Consider the following 17,720-nt stretch of genomic DNA (forward strand, 5'->3'; position numbering starts at 1 on the left):
CCTCCCGAGTAGCTGGGATTATAGGTATGCGCCACCACACCTGGCTAATTTTTGTATTTTTGGTAGAGATGGGGTTTCACCATGTTGGCCAGGCTGGTCTCAAACTTCTGACCTCAGGTGATCCGCCAGTCTCAGCCTCCCAAAAAACTGGTATTACAGGTGTGAGCCACTGCACCCAGCTGACACCTTGAGATTTTTAAAAAACCTAACAATGAAATAAAGAGCTATTTGAAAAAAATCATTAAAAGTTATAGAACACAAATCAAATAAGAAACAAAATAGATTCCTTTATACTGACCTTCAAAAATATTGTTCTAAGCTCAGCTGGATCTGCTCTCTTGGTTAAAGCCACCTATAAATAAACATAAAAATGTTTATGTTATTACAACAAAGCTGAGAAACCAAGCTAGCAGACTAAATGAAAATAAATCCCAGGTTAGAAATTAGTGCATTTCATTTATGTACTTAAATACCATGTTGCCCCAGTGCATACTATGCCCCCTCTACATTTAAAATCAGACTCTTTATATAGCTTCCAAAATGATAAAATTTTATGCAAGGAAATAGTAGTAAAAGCTCTTAATAGCTAATGTTGACAGTGTATCATTTCTTAAAAAGAAGCAAGAAAAGTTGAAACATTGCAAACACCTGGCATTTTTTACCTATACTCCAGCATAAACTATGCCCTTTCACAGGAGAATATTAAGTATACAACTATTTGTCAATTACGCAAGAGAAGATATTTCTTTTTTCTTTTTTTTTTGAGACAGAGTCTCTCTCTGTCCCCCAGGCTGGAGTGCAGTGGTGTGATCTCAGCTCATTGCAACCTTCACCTCCCAGGTTCAAGCAATTCTCCTGCCTCAGCCTCCTGAGTAGGTGGGATTGCAGGTATATACTACCACTCCCAGTTAAGTTATATATTTTTAGTAGAGCCAGGGTTTCACTATGTTGGCCAGACTGGTCTCAAACTCCTGACCTCAAGTGATCTGCCTACCTCAGCTTCCCAAAGTGCTGGGATTACAGGCATGAGCCATCATGCCCAGGCAAGAAAAAAAAAAAAAAAAAATATATATAAATATATATATATATATATATATATTATATATTATATATATTATATATTGAATATATATTATATATAATATATATTTGAGACAGAGTCATGCTCTGTTGCTCAGGCTGGAGTGCAGTGGCGCAATCTCAGCTCACTGCAACCTCACCTTCCAAGTTCAAGCGATTCTCTTGTCTCAGCCTCCTGAGTAGTTGGGATTACAGGTGTGTGGCACCACGCCTGGCTAATTTTTGAATTTTTGGCATCTTGGCCAGGCTGGTCTTGAACTCCTGACCTCACGATCCACCTGTCTCGGTCTCCCAAAGTGCTGGGATTACAGGTGTGAGCCACTGTGCCCAGCCAAGAACATATTTCTTAAAGAAGTCAGCGAACTAGGCAAATCATATTAACTGAAGGGAGTTACTTCTCAGCTTCACCATGAACAGGCCTGTATACCTCACTACCTGGTCATGCCAAAGAACTTCTCCACCTCTCTCTAGCTTTTAATTTAATAAATCAGGAGTCTCCAAAGGTATGATATTATTCTACATATTTTAGAAATACAAGGGACTGTGGTTACCTTTGAAGAGCAAAAATTGACAGATTAGCTCAGAATGGGTGTTGTGCCTAATTCTCCAGGCCACAAAGTACAAAAACATATTGGGGAAAAAGCAAGACAAACTTGAACATGGCTTCCCCAGGCCAACACAAAAGAGCCCTTATGTGGAACCAAACAGTGGGCTTATTCAATGGCCCAACACCCAATCCTGCTGGCAAAAACCATCATGAGACTGAGTTCTCACCAAGCACAGAGTCACCCCATGATACGGCCAGGGAGAGGTTCCTGGGACCACCCAACACTGGAGCATGTCTCTATCCACAGGGAGACTTATGCAAATTGTCCTAAATCCCTTCTGTGTGCTAGCAAAGGCTGTTCTCAGATCTTTAGACAATGAGTTCTCTGTCTCTAGATATGGAACTGCCTGAGCTCCTAGGCTCTCCACGGTCAGAAATAATTTTATTAACTAATCACTACAATGGGAGAAGTAGTCTTTCTGAAATCTGATGGTTGGTCACCTTGTTTCCCAAAGCAAGAATGATAACTCTTCATTTCAGTTGAATACCTGTAACCATCGAGGCTATTTCTATTCATAAGAATTTGTAACCCTTTTTTTTTGTTTTTGAGATGGAATTTCACTCTTGTTGCCCAGGCTGGAGTGCAATGGCATGATCTCAGCTCACTGCAACACTCAGTCTCCCAAGTTAAAGCAATTCTCCTGCTTCAACCTCCCATGTAGCTGGGATTACAGGCATGCACCACCACGCCCAGCTAATTTTTTATTTTTAGAAGAGACGGCATTTCACCATGTTGGCCTGGCTGGTCTCCAACTGCTGACCTCAGGTGATTCACCCACCTCAGACTCCCAAAATGCTGAGATTACAGGCATGAGCCACTGTGCTTAGCCATGAATATTTAACCTTTTTAAAAATCCAGAATTAGTAAGTTTTCTCTGCTGTTCAATAGAAGAGAAGAAAATGGACTGCTAGTCAACCTAAGAGGAATGGCTCTGCTGCCCTAAAAGCTTCAGAGAGGACTCCCTCCTCTCAGGTCTCTATTCTGGGAAAGGTAGGGTAGGATGAACACAAGAGAAGATGCGACAGCATAAAAATGTCTCCGTCCCCCACTTTAAGAGCAGAAAAATCCCCCTCTTGATGGAAAGAGTCCCACATCTCATGAAAATGCATAAGTAACACTTTTTTCAAAAGCATATGGTACCCTAAGTCCTTAACTGCTTTCCTCCTAAAAGCAAAATAAACTTTCCACAAAATGAAGTATTTTTGCTGTATCTGAATACCATATCCTTTAAAATCTAATTAATTCTTTATGCCACGAACTTTGTAAGATCTTCCCTGGGCAATGCTATTTCAGAGTAAACTCCCCCTGCTCTAAATTCACATAGCTCATTTCTGCTTAAGGATCCTGAAATGTATATTCACTGCTCTCTACATCAGAACTACATCTCAGAGGGCCAAAAAAAAAAAAAAAAAAAAGTGTTCCCTTTGTAACCCTCTCAAGGTCTAGGGCAGAGAACATAAATCAAAACAAAGTCAGAGAACGACCCAACACTTACAAGGCATGTCACATAACACATGACTATTATCTCATTGGATTCTCACTGCAAATCAGAGTCAGATAGGATGGATATTACTCCCCTAATTTTACAGAAGAGAAAACCAAAGCTCAGAAAGCATCAATTATTTCCCCTGAAAAGTCAGATTAAGTGCCAATCTGTACTGACATTTCTAAACGTTTTCGGAGCTGAGATCAGATCCCAAACATTACATTACTTACTGTAGTACCCTTCCTACTGACCCATATTACAGGCCGCTTCAAAGTGATGATAACTTGCATTAACTGGCAATATAATACAGTCACGCACTGCTTAACAACAGGGACACATTCCGAAAAATGCATTGTTAGGTGATTTTATCGTGTCAACGTCCTACAATGTACTTATACAAACCCAGATAGCATAGCCTACACATACCTAGGCAAATGAGATAGCCTATTGCTCCTAGGCTACAAACCTATACAGCATGTTACTGTACTGAATACTATAGGCAACTGTAAAATAATGTGCATCTAAACATAGAAAAGGTATGGTAAAAATATGGTTTTAAAAAATAAAAAGTGGAACACCTATACAGGGCAGCTCCATTATGATTTATGGGACCACCATCGTATATGCAGTCCTTCACTGATGAAAACATCCTTATATGTGGTACATAATGCTATACAGTACATGCCTAAAAATCAAAAACTCTCCTAATTTCTCCCAACAGCGTGTAGTGTCTATTCAATGCTGTGATTAAGGACATGATCTTACAGGAATAGTGACTCATGCCTATAATCTCAGCACTTTGGGAGGCCAAGGTGGGAGGATCACTTGAGCCCAGGAGTTTGAGACCAGCCTGGACAACATAGTGAGACCCCATCTCCATTAAAAAAAAAAAAAAAAAAAAAGAACATGGCCTTATTGTCAGATCATCCTCAACTAGGGAGCAAAACCAACCTTATAAACTCCCTGGCTATGTGACCTAGAGGCCCTGACCTCTCAGCCTCACTTTCCTCATTTATAAAATGGGAAGTCCCAGACAGCTAGAAGAGTCATATGAGATGATTACATAAAGTGCTTAGCACCAAAGAGGCCATACTGTTAAAGTGCTTAATAAATGGTGTCTATTACTATTTGTATTATTTATCCAAAGATATTTATGCTCTACCATGTTTACTCCTTAAAAAATATAAATGATAGGTAAACTGGCTCATCATTTAGAGGGGAGAAATTAGCAAAAGAGAAGGTAAAGAAACTCATGGGTCTTCAAACACACTCAATAACCACTAAATAAACATTGTAACCATCCTAACTTATCATCGTCACAGCTATCCTACCCCCAACCCAGAGTTCCAGGTACAGCAAATGGCTAATGATCACCACAGGATTTCCCTGAGGCCTGCTGAAATTTGTATCAGGTCCTGGTACATTCTATTTAAGCATAGATAAGTACGGTTCAACAGGGGATGGTTCAGAAAAATTACTGCCAGCCTCCTGGGCCTCATCTCTACAGTAATTCCATCTATTATTCACCAGTCAATTGCTCTGTGGCTGTTTGGAATTTCCATTTCTACTGCCACTTCCCATTCCTATCTTCTTGTTTAAGTGTCATTTGCTATCAGCGGAGAACACCTACATACAACTTCATCGAAGACAATGCAAAGTTACAATGAGATGTACCAGTTTTCTGAAGGCATATTTCAGTGAATTCTACCTGGTGGCAAAACCAATACCCAGGAGGTTCTATGAGCTGGAAAAAGGAAGCCACAAAAATGTAGCCACCCTTCTAAAGTCAATTCAGAACAGCTGTTCGGCATGCATACTTTGTATCATATAAGCCTGGAATTATTAGACTTAGTTCATTCTTGGACTTTAGAAGCCTGGAATTATTAGACTTAGTTCATTCTTGGGGTTTAGAAGAGTCATCAAACTTTAGATTGTTTCCAGAAGGCTTATTTTCACTGTTACATATTTTCTCATATATTGATAGCATGTAAATATTTACAGCTACTATTCTTTTAGCTGCCTGATTTTCTATATTATTATTATTCTGAATTTGCATTTGTAAGAATAGATTCCAACATTAAAACAAAATTTTTATATCAAGAATTTTTAATCGAGTAGTTTTATTTTTTCAAACATAGAGAGTAAATCACTAAGAAGAAAAGGGTCCTTTATAGATTACTATGAATTTCTCATGCCCATCCCAGACCCAGAGAATCAGAAACTAGGTAGGTCCCAGAAATCCCCTAGGGTTTAACAAACTCTCCAGGTGACCCTGATAGAGTTAAAGTTCAAGAACCACAGTTTTAGATGATGTCCAATTTTAATGTACTGATTATGAGACTTTGGTTCTCAGCCCTAGCTGCATATTCAAGTTCCCTGAAGGACTTTTAGGTTTTATAGAATCCAAACCATCCCAAAGGTCAATCAGATGAAAATCTCTAGAATGGGTATCTTTAAAGCTCCCTCAAGAAATTGCAACATGTGAGTGGGCTGAGAACAACTGCATTACAACCTAAGGCTCAACCTCACCAACTGTACAGCACAGACCTTCCTCACCAATACTTCCCCAGTCACCCTCCCAAACCTGAAACATCTGAAAGCCAAGGCAAGCACAGACTTACATTGAAAATTCTACCATCCTAAAGTAATTATTTGCCTTAGATAAGAAATACAAACTCAAACAGGTAGTTCATCAAAAGCAAGCTTCTGGGTGTGTGTGTGGGTGGGTGGGTGTAAATAAGCGTGCAGTGACAAGCAGGAAAGGGAGACAGAAGGAGAAACAGTCCTGCATAGTCTTTTGAACCTGAGGAAATAGTGCAATAGGTGGCCCTGAATCCCAAAGAAAAGTATTCTTGGGTGTAACCTAACACTTAGAAGCTGGGACCCATACTCCTTCTTTATCTTCCTATACTAAAGACAGTGGAAGGCTAAAACTACAATCCCCAGACTCTCTTGCTGCTATGCAGCCTATGTGCTGTCAACTAGACGAAATGGAGTGATTTGGCAAAGGTTTGGGAGTTGGGGGCCACCTTCTGCTGTTTCTGCCAAGCAAGCACCCTTGCTGGAAGTGTCTAGTTTTCCTGTGCCAACCTCCTGCCCTCCCATGTCAGTGGCCACATGGTCCTAAAACACTTCCCACTTGGCAGTGTTCTGACTGCACAGGAGGTCACTGTTGTCTTGGTGGCCTGCTCTGCTTGAGACTCTAGATGTCATTCTTGAGAGCTCAACCTCAGGTCTATTTTTTCACCTTCCCAACAAATTGTCTAAGCCATTTAATACCCTGTAATAAATATCTCTCTGCTTAAACCAGCTAGAGTAGATTCTGTTCTCTGTAAGTGAGCCCTGACTGATACAATCAGTAATTGCAAAAGAAAGTTTGGAATTCCCTAAAACCACACAGTTACCATTAACTTGGGAAGAAGAAAAAGGTATCTCAAATTTAAGGAAATAATTTTTTACTGAAACCACTGAGTCACTCATCCTTCATCCTACGGTTTCCCTAAGTCCTAATAAATGAAGAGCAGTCATCAGGAAAAAAGTTACTGAAATATAAATTAGTATAGAGACAATATGCCATGTTAAGCATTCTTCAAACCACAACATTTCTATGTTATCAGCTGGCAAAACTTCATTTCACTCAACAGTTGACTTATAAAGTATCAGACACCACAAATATTAACCCACTGGGTAATTACACCAGCAAGTCATTTCAGAGGTACTAGAGATGTTTACCAGAAGGATTCAGTAGGTGGTGATGTACGTTAAATTTAACTCTGCTCTGCTGTAGATAAGCATAAACTATAAAGCCATCATCATTAAAATTCTGATATTAAGAGGCAGAGTATAACAGTTAAGAATGACTGCTGAAGACTAAAGACTATACTTTCAGGGACCATTTCTATAATTTGTTACTAGAGAAGTTTCTCTGAACATGTAGAGAAAAATAAATAAAATAAAATAAAAGAATGAATGGTGGTGTTTTAGCTGGGTTCTTTATGCCAAAAGAGCCTGAAACATACTAGTTCTGGATTTTACTATTATTGTTATTAGCTGACCTCTACCCACCAGATGTGAGTAGCAACCCCTTCCCCTACAAGCTATGACAACCAAGAAACTATCTCCAGACATTGAAAAAAAAAAAATCCCCTTGGGGGCCAAACTACCCACCCCCCAGCTAACAACCACTCCTTAGATGGTGATGCTCTACTTGCTCATCCATTCAACACAATCACCTATGGGAAGGCTACAGTGTACCAGGCCCAGCACCAGGACAAAGGAGAAAACACCCAATAAACCAGAGACCCTGCCCGAAGCAGGGAAAGTTGACTTATCGACAAGTGGTTGGTATAAAATGTATGATGCTACATGCTATCATAAGGTAGAGTGGCAGCAGAATTAATACCCTAATTCTGCTAAAGTTGAGAGTCACAGAGGTGGTCTTTGGAGCTGGATCATTTATTATTAATTATGGCAATAACAATGACCAGCTAACTTTTATTGGGTCCTTAACTCTATGTCAGGCATTGTGCTAACGGCTTTATATCTTATTTCATTTAAATACTGTATCATTAAAACTTTTTAAGGGGAAGAGTAAGTAATGTCCCCATTTTTCAGATAAGGAAGCTGAGGCACAAAAGAGTCTTAAATGAATACTAGTAGATCATGCAGCCAGAAATGACCCCTGAGCTCAGGTTATTTAGACACTAATGATAATACCTGGAGGATATTCTCAGAGTTTATTAAGCAAAAAAGGGGACTTTAAAGCTACCTTCAGGAATCAAGCCACTGGACAACATTGTAACTGAAACCAATTTAAAATAAAGTCTTTTTAATTTGGCATTATGATTCAGAAATGCCCATGGTTCAGTAGAAGGCAGATCTGCCTAGTGCAGCATATTATTCTCCGGTATTTTATGCTGAACTCAGGCTCAATTTTTTTAAGCATCAAGGTTACAGTATAATTAGGAAACAGCTGCAACTGTAATTACCACGCCCAATATAATTTGTTACATATTAGCAAGTGTCAAATTACTACTACTCCTTAAATGAATAAAAACTTGATTGTGCTGTTCTGAAGACTGGGATGTATGTTCCTGATGGGAAACAAAGGAATATAAAAAGCATATGACATATTTATAAAGGCTGACAGGCTCTACTTCAGAGATCACAAGTTGCTGAAGCCCAGACAACGCCATAAAAAGTTAAACACTTCTGAGAGAGAAGAGCAAACTTAATAAATATAGAGGAAGAGAAAGCCAACAATGAAAGGACAATAAAGAAGTTGTTTCCACTAAATAATGCCTTACCTGTCCAAAATTCTGCTATGTATCAACCTCATCTAATTGAAATATAGTCAAGAACCAGAAGGAAGCAGGAAGGAAAAGGAAAGGAGCTCTCTGCACAGCGGGGGACTCATCTCAAAAACAACACAACATCGCACTTGAGTGAGCCCTCCTGGCCCCTCTCACACAGCGCATGACTTTTGACATGACTCTAATGCTTTGCAAACATTAGCTCATTGACACTCTCAACAGCCCCAAGGAGTAGACATAGTTATGCCCATTTTACAGACGAGGAAACTGAGGCACAGAAAGGTTGAGTAACTTGCCCAAGTCGCAGTTAGCAAGTAGCAGAGCCCTAATTTGATTGCAAATCCTTGTCACATAATGATTTCAGCCATTATGTGACACTGTCTTTCAGAGGAAAAGAGAGCACAGGATTGAGTGGGCAAAAGAATCCAGAGATCAAAAGAAAATGAAGACACAGAGTCTGATTTCTGAGCATCCCTGGGTCTGACCTTCAGGGCCAGGGCAGGGAGCTTCCCATTTCAGATACAGTTGTGGTTATGACAGCCCAGTGCTTCTGGCCCTCCTTGTTGTTCCCGGTTCTCCTTCTTTCTCCCAACCTTCTCACTGGTGTTGCTGGGTGTGGTACTCAACACAGAAAAGAGAGCCTTGGGCCTGTGTGGCAAGACTTCTGACCTTTTGGGCAACAGCTGGATGGAGACTAATTGCCTTTGAGCCTCAGCTCTCTTCTCTTGTTCTCCTAGGGTGGGAGTACAGCAGCCAAACATTGAGCTCAGTCCCATCCACTTCCATCTTCTCCTCTGTGCCCTTCAACCCCCTGTATTTTGTTCTTTTTGCCCTCTGGTACTCCTCAGTGCCCCATCATCTTTACCCTCCAGGACTCAGAGATCATGCAGCAGAAGGCAAACAAGAAGAGGGAAAAACCCAAGTAGCTCTGTAGCTTCACACCAATCCCTCTTGCCCTTCACTTGTGTGCCTGGAGCCAGTCCCACCACACTCGAGCTTCCTCCTGTACAGTTCCCAGCACCAATGGCTTCCCTTTGCCATGAGTCTGCAGCGGGTCCCTTTGGTGCTTCCTTCCCCTCAGGTAGCCTCTCTCCCTCTGGGCCACTCCTGGGGGTGAGGGGGTTAGCCCTTCCCAGTGTTCTTTATTCTTGTGGGGCTCACACTAAAGTATTAACAGTAGCTTTGTAATTCAAAAAAAAAAATTAAGACACATCAACCAATTGTAATGCATGCACCTTATTTACATGACAATTCAACAAGTATTTAAAAAATTTTAAGACAATATGGGAAATGTGTACAATGTGTAGAGAATACATACTTGAAGATATTGAAGAATTACTATAATTTTTTGAGGTGTAATAATGATATTGTGATAGTGCTTTGAAGAAATCTTGTTTAGAGATATGTAAAATATTTACAGATATAATGATATGATGGCTGAGTTTGCTTTGAAAAGCATGTGGGGATAAATTAGGCAGGCATAGTGGCATATGCCTGTAGTCCCAACTACTCAGGAGGCTGAAGTGGGAGGACTGTTTGAGCCCAGGAGGCTGAGATTGCAGTGAGCCATATTCACACCACTGCACTCCAGCCTGGATGACAGAGCAAGATCTCATCTCAAAGAAATTTTTTAATTAAAAAAAAAACATAGGGATGGAAGGAGGAGAGAAGCATGGTATAAATGAAACAATATTGGCCATAAATTGATAATTACTACTGGCTAGCAAGGGAGATGAAGGTTCATTATACTATTTCAGTTTTGTACTTTTTGGGAAATATCCATAGTTAGAAGTTTAAAAATGCTGCTGTTCTTTCAAGGACTAAGTCAAATGCCTCTTTCTCCAGGATTCTCCGACCAGATTCCCCTCATAGAATGTTTCCTGTTTTCTGAACTTTGCAATGGAACAGTTAAATCTGACTCCACTGTTAACCAGCAGCATGACCTCTTGTTTTCCCATCTGCTAAGAGAATAAGGACTGAATGAAAACAGCACTACTTGAGATAATCTAGCAGTGCCATGCTTCCCAATTACTCTTCATATTCAGAGCAGCCTAGCTGACTGAGGCAGCAGCAGACAGCTGAGCCCTGCAGGGAGGTGATCTTGGCTTTCTGAACTAATCAGATTTCCTCTGAAGACTGAACCAGCAGATTCAGGCTGAATTAGTAGCAGGTCTCTCTGGCTGATGATGTGGCACTAGTGAAGGGTCATGAACTCCAGGGGTTGAAAAATAAAAGTTAAACTGCTCCCTACCTTTCACCTTATACCAAAAGAACTGCATCTGAATCAGAGTTAATATTTAAAAGGAGAGAAAGAGAATTATAAAAAGTACTAGAAGAACGCAGAGGTGGTTTCTTATGTAATATTAAGTAGGGAAGCTGATTTCAAACACAACAAACTCAGAAGCCATATAATACAGAAGCCATGAAGAAAAAAATAATAAATATTTGATGTAACAATTTAAAAAGTGAACATAAATCAGTTAAATAACAACTGAGAAGAACAATGACAACAAACAATTTGCAATAGATGGGGCAAAGGGGCAATGTTCTTAAAGCGCTCTTAGAACAAATCAATGTGAAAAGGCAAATAAACCAATAGAAAATTGGGCAAAGGTCAAGACCAGGCTCTTCTCAAGTTGCTGTTGGACACCACAAATGGAGTAACTGAAATCTCCATGAACTACCATAAAAAGAGAATCTGGGGCTGAGCTTTCACTTCTGGAACTGAGCTGGAAGGCAATGGTGGCATCCTCAAACTCAGAATTAACATCGAACTGCAATAACATGAGTGTGTGAATTCTCAGAAGCGAATGAAATTCCTTGCCACTGGGCACAGCAAAGTCAAAGAAGAGATAGGGTATCACCAGTCTTGTCTTTCAAGCCACTTGATGACCCAGGGTACTAGTGGTACTAGCTGAGCTGAAACATCAGCAATGGAACACATTGTTTGGATCTGCTGGGAATTTTGCCCTCTAATATACCTGGGCTTTTCTAATCAAAAGGGAGAGTGTTTCTCTAGGGGCCTCATTTCAAAGCAGCCTTTCTGTAGTCATAGAGATTTATCTACCTTGAGACAGCACAATCCCTGCCAACGTCTGTTCTGATGTTATGATTTTCCATCATGTGCTCACCTGGAGATTACCCATGCACAACTCCTCAAGTATTTCCAAATTCTCATCATATATTTTATTGGGGGATGGAGGGGATTGAACAAATGGCTTTTTAGAAAAAGATTTACACCAAACCATACACATGCAGCAGAAAATCTCCTTCTCCCTTTACTTTGTCATGTGTTGGCATGCCAAGTAAATAGGCAATCCAACCAGCAGTGTCTGAATGCTATGCAACAGTTACTCTGAGGCATATCTGTGTCCAAAGAATATCTTATCCTCAAGAGTTTAAAATCTTGGAGGAAACATAAAACAAATCAGCGGCAAAGATCATTCCCCTTCAGAACCTTGACATCATTATCTCATCCAAGACATTTTTTAAATGATTCAATAACTGTTATGGACTGAACTGTGTCTGCTACATCTAATTCATATGTTGAAGTCCCAACCCTAGCCCCTCAGAAGATGACTGGCCATATATGAAGACAGGGTCTTTGAAGAGGGTATTAAGTTAAAATGAGATGATGAAGGGGACCCTAATCCAATAAGACTGATGTCCTTATATGAAGAGGAAATTAGGATACAAACACAAAGGGAACTACATGAAAACAACCATCTACAAGCCAAGGAGAGAAGGCCTCAGGAGAAATCAACCTTTCTGGGGTCTCGATCTCAGACTTTTAATTTCCAGAACTGTGAAAACATAAATTCTGCTGTTATAAGCCATCCAGTCTGTGGTACTTTGTTATGGCAGCCCTAGCAAACTAATACAATATCATTTAATATGCAGTTTCCATATTATAGCTGCTCCAATTCTTTTCTTTACTTGTTTGTAGCCCAGGCTCAAGCATTGCATTTGGTCCTCAGGACTTTTGGGGAGTCTCCTTTCCTCCAGCCTTCTTCATTCATAACACTGACATTTTTGAAGTCAGGCCAGAGGTCTTGCAGCATGTCCTATCTTCTGGATTTGTCTGATTGTTTCCTCATGATTAGATTCAGATTAAATATTTTTGGCAAGAACTCTTTTAGGTTCATGTGGTATACTTCCCATTGCATAATATCAGTCAGTATGTAATGCTAGTTTATCCTATTTCCTGATGATCATTTGGTTGAAGCAGATCTCTCCATTCTAAAGGTACTTTTGTCCCTTTGTAAACAGCAAGTAATTTACTAGGAGATGCATTGAGGCAATGGGAATTCCAACAGTCTTATACTGAAAGGCTTCAGCATCCAATGACAATCTATGCCTGAATCAATTATTACTTGTAGGTGGCAAAGTCATTTTTTTTCCTTTTTCTAATTCTAGCATAGCTTCTACCTTGATTAGCTAGTATTCTTCGGTAAAGCAAGCTTTACCAATCTACTCTCTATCTCACTTTGGCTCCTTTTAGGGAGCAATAATTATCACTCATTATGTTGTGATGGATTTTTTAATTCTTGTATTACAATATACTTCTGACTGATTTGTCTTCATTGTGGTAAAATATACATGCCATAAAGTTTATCATTTTAACCATTTTTAAGTATACAATTCAGTGGCATTAAGTACATTCACAAGGTACTTTGCGGGCAGCCTGCTTTGTACGAGCCATGGTATAGGGACCTCCTTACTTACTCCCCTTCTCCTTTGGCTGGAGCTCGGCGAGCAAGAGGCGGCGCTGGCATTGGAGAGCGACGGCGGCACCTAATTAATATCCAACTGAATTTTAACTGCCATTATTTTTTATAACAATTATGATATATACTCATATATATATAATATACATATACATAACTAATATACATACACACACATAAGTGTGTGTATTTAAAGAATGAAAATCACTTTTAACACCAGGAAGGGCAAAATGTCAATATTTGAACTTAGCTAATTAAAACCATTATGCAAAACGCTGGGAGACTTAAGATGACAACATCTGAACCCACTGACCAAAATGTAACATCACAGGAAAAAACCAAGAATTAGGTGTCTCCTCATGTGAGTACCTAGTACCAAGTACTCAGCAATCTGATGGGAAGTACTCAGCACCATCTAGGAAGTATTCTATCTAAAACCTAAAAAGACTCTGACTTGATCAAGTGTTTAGATCAAACTGTCACTTGCAGGAAATACTAAGGCCAAGGAACGCCACAAAGATGTAATCAGCAAAGTTCAAATTGTGGGAAATTACAGGAAAGATGACCCAATTCCCTCACCAAATAAACTACAAGGAAACAAAAAAAAAGGGGGCAGGAAAACCTATAGATTAACAGGATTTAAAAGACTTATCAACCAGCCATCTGTGGACCATATCTGAATATTGATTAGAACAAACCAACTATAAAAACTGTAATCTTAGGACATGGGGTTTAGCATTCTACAGGGGCTTCGAGAAATGGGAAAACAGAACCACAGCCTCTTCTGAAAACTGAAGAGAAGAACTCAGGCAAAAATAAATAAATAAATGTGTGTGTGTGTGTGTGTGTGTGTGTGTGTGTACTGCTCACCAATATGGAGAAATGAAAGAAGTATTTCTGATAAAGGCTAAAAAAAAAAAAAAAAAATTCTGTCTCTGACTGAATTCTATGTTAAACAAATAAATAAACTGGCTCTTTTTTTATCCTGCTACCTTGTTGTCATAGCTTTATGGCAAGAAATATGAACAGAGGTTGATATGTCCCATTCACAAACTGCTATGAAGAATATGAAAATTGAATGAGTATGAGGTAATACTGGGAAAGTATTGAAAATACAGCTAAGACCAAGGAGATTTTTGCTGCCTAAAGAGTTTAAATTTTATTTTGCAGGCAACAGAAGCCACACTACATAGGAAGGTAAATTAAAGAGGACAATGTAGCACAGTGGTTATGTGCTTGGGCTCTGGAGCCAGGCTGCCTGTGTAGCTCTCCTATTTACAAGCAGTGTGACCTTGGGCAAGTTATGCAATTTTTCTGTGCCTCAAAAAACTTAACTAGGCCAGACACAGTGGCTCATGCCTATAATCCCAGCACTTTGGGAGGCTGAGGTGGGCAGATCACAAGTACAAGAGTTCGAAACCAGCCTGACCAACATGGTGAAACCCCGTCTCTACTAAAAAAAAAATTAAAAAATTAGCCAGGTGTGGTGGCATACCCCTGTAATCCCAGCTACTCAGTAAGCTGAACCTGGGAGGCAGAGGTTGCAGTGAGCCAAGATCGTGCCATTGCACTCCAGCCTTGGTAACAAAGCGAAACTCCATCTCAAAAAAAAAAAAAAAAAAAAAAAAGAGCTTAACTACTCTGTATAGATGAGTTTCCCATCTACATTATGAAGGTAAGAGCACTTACATGTCATAGGATTGTTATGAATATTACATTAGTAGATATAAATTGCTTGGAACAGTGTCTGGCTTTTAAAAGTGTTATATAAATGTAAGCTAATGTTGTTATTATTATTTGCATAATCTTTTTGAGCCTTAGGTTTCTTTACCTGACAAATCAGGTTATCAACACCTTCCCTGCTACCTTGTAGATGATTATAAAGATCAAATAATAAAGCTTGAGTCTTTATATTATCTGGTTATATCAATCCCTGAAGACTTTGAGCTTCTTGGAAACAAATCTAGTAGCCTACTTGTTTTTGGAAGCCCGGCACAGTGTAGGTGCTGACAAATAGGCATTGTCACTTACGCACTTGAATGCATTCTTAAAAGCTGCTAATATTGTACCCATGAACATAGTACAGCTATTATCATGGCAACAAGAGCCAATCTTAGAAAAGTCCTTTGGCAGTCTGGACAGAATGGAGAGGGAGATGCAGGGGTGAGATTACAGCAACGGTACAACTACAAAACAATGAGGACCTGAATTTGAATGGAGAAGATAGAACATAGATGCTCTATGGATGTAGAAGGCTTTCACTGATCCACTTCTTTTCCCACATCCAATTACTGCTAATGATGTCTCTCTTAGGAAATTTTAACTATAAGGAAAGTGAAGCTGCAGGCTGAAGTCAGGAATGACCAAAAAGATGAATACAGTTCTAGGAACTAGTGAGTTCTAGATCAGCAGAGTTTGAAATATCTTTGAGACAGACAAGTGGGTCTTCCAGCTAAAAATGCAGGGCTACAGCTTGAGAGAGCCACCCAGGCTAAGCAGCAACATGGAGCCAATCCCCATTAAGGGGGCAGGTAGTGCAGCAGGAGCTGGAAGGAAGAGAGGATCTCAGGCACAGCCTTGGGGGACACCAACCTTCCAGGTGTCCAGGCGAAACGAAGAGAAGCCCACAAAGCACAGTACTATTCACAACAGCAAAGACAGGGAACCAACCTAGGTGCCCATCAATGGTGAATTGCATAAAGAAAATGTAGTATATGTCCACTTTGGAATACCTTGCAGACATAAAAAAGAACAAAATCATGTCCTTTGCAACAACATGGATGCAGCTGGAGGCCATGACCCTAAGTGAATTAATTCAGGAACAGAAAACCAAATACCACATGTTCTCATTTATAAGTGGGAGCTAAACAATGGGTACTCAAGGACATAAAGATGGTAACAACAGACACTGGGGACTACCTGGGGGGACGGAGGAAGGGGAACAAGGGTTGAAAAACTATTGGGTACTATGCTCAGTACGTGGGTTATGGGGTCAACTGGAACACAAGCCTCAGCATCAATATACCCAGGCAACAAATATGCACATGTACCTACTGAATCTAAAATAAAAGTTGAAATTATTTTTTAAATGTAGATTAAAAAAAAAAAAAAAAGAAAGATCCTTGGTCAGATTCAGAAAAAGTGAAAGATTTCTGGATTTTAGTTAAAGTAATGCTTCTCAAAAGGTACAGAATTCATGCTGGACCTATATATACCTGACCTGCACAGGGAAAAGAAAAACACTGCCTTTTTGGCCAAAATTCTTAATTGGCAAATTAGTACATTCTGTTTTGAAGACTAGGGTAAAGTGCACTATCATTCTATATGCATATGTCATGCTGCTAAACCCTAACATAAAAACATATTTTTGCTGGTTGAAAAAAGAAGAAAGGAGGAGGAGGAGGAAAGAAGAAAGAAGCAGAAGCAGCAGCAGCCGCCACCACCTGCAAAGGAAAATAAAGGGGGAATATGAGGCTAGAGGCCAATGAAGAAAGGCGACATCATGAAAGCAGATGATGAGAAAGGAAGGGTGGGACATAGGGTCACACGAGCCCAGAAATGAGGATAAGCTAACAAGTTTAGAATTGAGATTACTGGTCGCTTTTAGGAGAAGGGCATTTCATTTAGTTCATTTCCACCCAATTAGAGGTCTGTCTGGTTAAACAGGCCATGAAAACAGGATTTGCTCAGTTGTTGTTAAATACTTTACTACAGGAATTGCATTACTACGCAAAGGCATTTCCTTCTCCTTACCCCAAAGCAGAACCAACACATGTCTTAGCGTCACACATTCCTCTGTTCCAAGATCCACCCTGAGGCAAACCCGTAGAGTCTTATGAGGAAACCTGTTGTTGCTTATGAAGCAGCAAATGGCAGAGAATTGAAAGCGCTCAGCAGGAATGCCACAGCAGATAATCCTCATAGATAGTGGAGAACAAAGGGAGGAATGGTTTCCTCTAAGAATTCATCAAAAACAGACACTGGTCATTGGACTAAAGGTCTAACAGGCCAAAGCACCGAGGAGTCGGAGCTCCTCTGACAATCTTCTAGAAGAACTCAGTATCCAAAAAACGACCTGCTCCCTGACTTTTTTAAGCTACACATCACCTTTCAACTCTCCCCATACCTTCCCAACTCTCTGTTTGCTGTAAAGCCTAAGCTGACCTAAGCGACCTAAATACTGGCACCACATGGCCCTGGATGAGGTTAGCCCAGGAGAGGGTTCTAAGACCAGGTTTACTCTTTGTAAACCTGGTCGTAGATCACAAAAAAACCACTGAGACTCTGCAGGAGACAAATGGAGTTTTCAATCAATTTTGGGAATAAAACCTATATTCTAAAACTATCACAAAACTGTGTAAATTGTATAAGCACCCAGGAGACACCAGGCAGGACTGAAACAAAACTGTCCAGAAAGAAGAGAATTTGGAGAAACCTGTACATACCCTTCCTTGAACTGATACCCCAGGGACTTTAACTTAATCTCACTGCATTCCTTTCTTTCTTT

General features: G+C 39.9%; 1 protein-coding gene and 1 pseudogene across 4 annotated transcripts in view; one reads left to right on the top strand and one right to left on the bottom strand.

Annotated features, from left to right (window-relative positions):
- The window catches only part of SLC25A13 (solute carrier family 25 member 13), a 205,807-nt gene that overhangs the window by 180,573 nt on the left and 7,514 nt on the right, over positions 1–17,720 (bottom strand). For all 4 annotated transcript variants that reach the window (XM_017525168.2, XM_017525167.1, XM_017525165.2 and 1 more), the window contains exon 2: positions 299–352. Coding sequence is in view for 2 of the 4 variants with exons in the window: in XM_017525165.2 (XP_017380654.1) it covers positions 299–352 (54 nt within the window). In the remaining 2 variants the exon portion in view is untranslated. The remainder of the gene's footprint in view (positions 1–298; positions 353–17,720) is intronic.
- Positions 7,048–7,128, top strand: LOC119470677 (annotated as a pseudogene).

The sequence above is a fragment of the Cebus imitator genome, unplaced genomic scaffold (genome assembly GCF_001604975.1).
Source record: "Cebus imitator isolate Cc_AM_T3 unplaced genomic scaffold, Cebus_imitator-1.0 Scaffold37, whole genome shotgun sequence".
Lineage (NCBI taxonomy): Eukaryota > Metazoa > Chordata > Mammalia > Primates > Cebidae > Cebus > Cebus imitator.